We start from the raw sequence: 5,560 nt of genomic DNA, 5'->3' as shown, positions 1-5,560 counted from the left end.
ATATTTGTTTGTCGGCTGATTAACCGATTTTCCATGTCATCTGCCATGTCATCAACTCGGATTTGCCATGTCATTGCTAACGAACTACTTTACAACTACGTTTGTCTGTCTGTTCATCTTTTTCTTCATCTTCTTCATCTATCTATATATCTATCTTCTTCATCTTATTCTTCATCTTTCTCCGAGATCTTATGGATCCGGTAATTATTGTTTATGGTAACTGGATTAAGAAAATAGATATGTATTCAACGCCGACATGAAGAATTTGCAAAGTCCGTACTCGATGATTACAGATTGAATGAATTGAGAACAACAGATTGAATTCGCAACAACAGATATGTATTCAACGAACGACACTCCACCAGTTTCCAGAGAACAAGGATGACGAAATGAATCGGAATGACAGAGCAAGAGAGACGATTAAAAGAATTGGGTTTAAATATTTTGTATTACGGCTGGGTTTTGGGTTTTAATGTTTTACATTACGACTGAGTTATATAAACATGTTACGATTATATTGTGTTTTCTTGATTAGTATAACGGCTGAGGTATGGATTTTAATGTTTTCGTATTACGACTGAGTTATCATTAATGTCTGCCTTATTTAACTTTTTTACTCCTCGTGGTTATCGTCTCCATGTTATAAATGGCGTCGATATTAGTTCTGAGCCGTCAAATCAAGAAAGACGAAACGTCCCATTATTATAAGGCGTTTAATATTATAAAAAAGGATTACCGTGAATGTTAAATCAGTTTTTAAATACTAAAGTATCGGCTCGATGTTATAAAAGCCTCGATATTAGTTCTGAGCCGTATTTTCCATACTCAGCCGTCCCAAAGTATCAAACCTAAATCTCGATGGGCCATGATAAAACCCAAAATATTAACGGCTGAGTTATGTTAATATTAATGGTTGAGTTATATTATGAGTTAAATAATAAAGTATTACCGTCTCGATCTCTACGAAGACATCGATGTTATATTAACCAACATGGCTGAGTTATTTGAAATATCTTTGCTTAGTTATATGAACGTTACATTAATGGATTATTTCCCGATACTTGAATTGCCTGAAGAGATTCAGCCGTTAGTGGTTGAACGTGTGGCCGGTAACTCCTTCACAAATCTTTATGGCCTAAGAGCATCGTGCAAGACGATGAAGGCGTTAGCAGAGCGGAGCAGGGTAAACCATTTTTACGATGTGTTATCCATTCCCATGAGACTCAATATACCTCCTGGGTTGTTTAAAACTTGCTACGCAGAGAGAAATCCAAGCACACTTTATATGAAGGGTGTACAGTTTTTCTTCACATTTAACCTTCAGGAAGAAGGACTTCCTTTCATGAAGCTTGCAGCGGATGAATGATATGAGCGTGCTGTGTATAGATACGCAATGACTAGAAAAATATATTGGGATGATGAGGAGTATTTTGCTTGTTTTACAAGGGAATCAGTTGACAGGATCAGGAAACTAGTTCGATCTCTAAAATGGGCATGGGGTTTGTCGCACAATGACGAGTTTATGGCAAAGAGGGACAAGTTCATTTCAACCGTTGTTCCTTTGTTCTATAGTTGCCAGTGTGTTCCTGTTATGGAGCGAGATTGAGTCTTGTGGTACATTGAAAACAGTAAGGGTGACAAAATGTGTAACCGCTGTTTCTGGATCAAAGAGTTGGGGCTCTTCTTCCGTGAGTTTGAACCGATGAGCGTGATTATGGACACAAGGAAGTGGTGAAGATGTATTCTATCAGAATCATTTCTCTTTTTATGTTTTTTGCTGTGATATTATTACGGCTGGTTTATATTTTACATTATGGCTGGGTTGTTTTCTTTTAATTACGGCTGAGTTTTAGTTTCATAATAACTGAGATATTTTGTTAGAGTGTTATTAAACTCGAGCATAACTGGGTTAATTAAATACGTAATAGCCGAGTTATTGTTACTTAAAGACTGAGGTAATGTTAACTTTTTGGCTGAGTTTTATGAAAAATCCAAGATACAGACTCGGAATCCGCCATGTCAACAAACTCCTTGCCATGTCATCACTAATGAACAAAATTTATAACTTGCTTTATGAGACTGTTCATGTTCTTCTTCATCTTAGTTATCTATCGTCTTCATCTTTCTCAGCTGGTTATGGATCCGGTAATTATTGTTTCCGGTACGTGGATTAAAAAAAACAAATATGTATTCAACGTCGACAGTAGAGGGTGTAAATTTCTTCATTTAGATGAGAAAACAACACATGAAGATTTCGAAAAGTCTGTTCTCGAAGATTACGGATTGAATGATTTGAAGGATCATATTCAGCTTAGCTACATGTTCTCGAATAAAGCATTAAAAACGATGGCGCACGACACTCCACCAGTTTACATGTCCAATACTCGGCAATTGCAAGGTTTTCTAAGCCTGAAGAAAATCGAAAGACTACGTCTCTGTGTGGAGATTACGGAGAACAAAGCAAGCGAGAAGAGTAAAACATTGTTGAGCTTTGGCTCAGAAGTAGAAGCAGAAGCTTCAGTAGTTGAGTCCAGAGACGAAAATTACAGTGGGAGTTACGATGGTTGCAGTCTGGAGAAGGAACAAGAGGATAATGAGAATGACTGCTCTAGTAATGTCGAAGGAGAAAAACATGACGTAGTCGGAGAAGATGAAATAGGCAAAGAAAACGAAGAAGATGATGAATTTGAAAGCCGATTTGATATGTTCGACGATTCAGACGGTGCGTCATCTGAATATGATAACTTCAGCTCATATGGTGAGTCTCCTACAGATGACGAAGATTCACCAACGCTACCTCCCAAGAAGAGATATCAGAACCTCTCGATGAGCAGATCTAAAGGGAATCTGGAGGTTCTTAGTTTGGAGATGTCGTCGATAGACATTGCGGTAGGTCAACGTTACGATAGTAAAGACGATTTGGAGAGACGACTGAAACTTCTTACAGTGAGGTATAAATTTGATTTTGATGTAGAAACATCAACCCCGACATCATACGTTTTTAAGTGTTGGGTTGATGGATGTTTCTGGAGAGTTTGTGCTTCTACCCAAGAAGAATCCAAGGCGTTTTTTGTTCGTATTTACGATTCGAAGCATACATGTTCCTGCACAGAGCGTTCTAATCGATCTCGACAAGCAACACCAGATATTTTAGGTATGTTGTACAAGAACTTTCTCGGCGACGTTGGTCCGGCCGTTCGCCCTACGGGCGTCGGAATAGCTATCACTAAGCAGTTTGGTAAAGGTAATTACTTTGTTGTGGCTAAGTTATTTTCAACGTCACGGCTGATTAATGTCAAATGTACAGGCTGACATAATCATACAATTCGGCTAGGTTACTATATATTTAGATGCGGCCGAGTTATAGTAAAATAGGGTTGAGTTATTCAGTACGTTATGGCTGTCTTAATTATTTGATGTGGCTGAGTAATGAGGATCGTTTTTTTCATGTGAACAGATGGATTATTGGAAATCACACCGGACGTTGAAATTTGCAAGGGAAATCGATGAGGGAACACCTGAGTGTGGGTTTGAAAGCTTGCCTTCTTACTTATACATGATAAGAAGGGCAAATCGGTGTACAGTTACGCGTCTTCAAATCGATGAGCTTGGAAGATTCATGTATGTGTTTCTTGTCTTTGGTGCGAGCGTTAGTGGGTTTCCTTTCATGCGCAAAGTTGTTGTAGTCGACGGTACGTTTCTCAATGGTAAATACAAAGGGAGGCTACTCACAGCACTAGCTCAGGACGGTAACTTCCAGATTTTTTCCAATAGCCTTCGCAATGGTTGACACAAAAAAAGATGATTCGTGGCATTGGTTTTTTACGCAACTAAAACTTCTGATTCCTGACGACGAGGGTCTTGCGATAATCTCGGACAGGCATAACTCGATAGGAAAAGCAATTAGAAATGTGTATCCGTTGGCTGCTCGGGGAATATGCACCTACCATTTATATAAGAACATATTGGGACGGTACAAAGGAAAAGAAGCATTCCGTCTGGTGAAGAAAGCGGCAAGATGTTTTAGGATGTCTCACTTTACACCGATTTTCGAGGAGATTGAAGCGATTCATCCTGCACTCCACGGCTACCTCCAAAGAGCTGATGTCCGCCTGTGGACGCGTGTTCATTTGCCGGGCGAGAGGTACAATTTGATGACTACAAACATAGCGGAATCAATGAACAGAGCATTGTCACATGCAAGAGGTCTAAACATTGTTCGAATATTAAAATCGATACGGGTTATGATGACCAGATGGTTTGCTGAACGGAGAGAGGATGCCAGATCGCAGCCAACGACGCTTACATGTGGCGTCGAGAAACTACTACATGTAAGTCAGTCGTAACAGTAAAAATAAGTGCCATTTCATAAAATTCTCAAGTCAGCCGTTTCATAAAATTCATAAGACAGCCATTATAATTATTAAATCAGCCATAATATGTAATAACTCAGTCGTTTCATATTTATTAATAGGGTCGTGTAACTGCCGCCAGAGAATTGACGGTCCAAAGGATTGATGATCATCACACTGAAGTTAAATATGGATCTTCTAGCGAGTCTTTGAATGTTGTTAATTTGGTAGAGCGAAAGTGCACATGTCGGCGTTTCGAACGCGAGAAATTACCATGTGTACACGTAATCGCAGCTGCGGAGTACAACAATGTTTGTCGTATATCCCTGTGCAGTCCGTACTATAACAGTGAATATTTGGTGAGCGCATACGCTGAATCTATCATGCCGGCTGACGAAGCAGAAATCGTGGCAGACCAACCGTGCTTGCCCCCGTATATTCGTCAACAACCAGGAAGACCTAAGAAAAATAGGATGAAATATGCTTTAGAAGTTGCACTTCAAAACAAACGTCCTAGGAAAGAACACACATGTTCTCGATGTAGACATAGTGGCCATAATGCGAAAACTTGTCAGATTTAAGCAAGTGTTGTATGGATTTTCATGTTTTGAATTACGGCTGGGTTTTTGTTTTCACTTATATATATTCAGCTGGATTAGAGATTTTCATTTATTTGAATTACGGCTGGGTTCTTGTTTTCACTTATATATTACAGCTGGATTAGGGATTTTCATGTATTTGAATTACGGCTGGGTTCTTGTTTTCACTCATAATTCACGCCCAAAATTCCAAACGTCGCGAAGTAAATAACCGGCTTCTCTTATAAATAAGGCATTTCTCGAACGGATGTATATGTTCATCTCTCTATTTTTTACACAACTTCTCTCTCTATCTAAATGGAATATTCCCTCTTCTTGAATTGTCTGAAGAAATTCAGGCGTTGGTGGTTGAACGTGTGGCCCGTAACTCCTTCCAAGATCTCTATGGCCTCAAAGCATCGTCCAAGTCGATGAAAGCGTTAGCAGAGTGGCGTGGTGTATACTATTTTTACGATGTGTTATCCGTTCCCTGGGAACTCAATATGCATTCGCAGTTGTTGAAATCTTGCTACACTGAGGGAAATTTAAGCACACTTTATATAAAGGGTGTACAATTCTACTTCACATTCGGCCGTCACGAAGAAGGCATTACTCTCATGAAGCGTGCTG

The 5,560-nt window shown here is 39.3% G+C and overlaps 1 protein-coding gene across 1 annotated transcript; it reads left to right on the top strand.

The window, feature by feature from the left end:
* Positions 1-2,346: 2,346 nt before the first annotated feature.
* On the top strand, positions 2,347-4,933 carry LOC125594018. The gene is made up of 6 exons (XM_048770336.1): positions 2,347-2,659; positions 2,774-2,889; positions 3,458-3,749; positions 3,802-4,144; positions 4,256-4,331; positions 4,475-4,933. Exons 1-6 carry the CDS (start codon positions 2,347-2,349, stop codon positions 4,931-4,933), a joined length of 1,599 nt encoding a protein of 532 aa, XP_048626293.1.
* Positions 4,934-5,560: the final 627 nt, after the last annotated feature.

The sequence above is a fragment of the Brassica napus genome, assembly GCF_020379485.1.
Source record: "Brassica napus cultivar Da-Ae chromosome A2 unlocalized genomic scaffold, Da-Ae chrA02_Random_28, whole genome shotgun sequence".
Lineage (NCBI taxonomy): Eukaryota > Viridiplantae > Streptophyta > Magnoliopsida > Brassicales > Brassicaceae > Brassica > Brassica napus.
The sequence above is the reverse complement of the archived record's forward strand: the minus strand, read 5'-3'. Positions and strand labels throughout refer to the sequence as shown.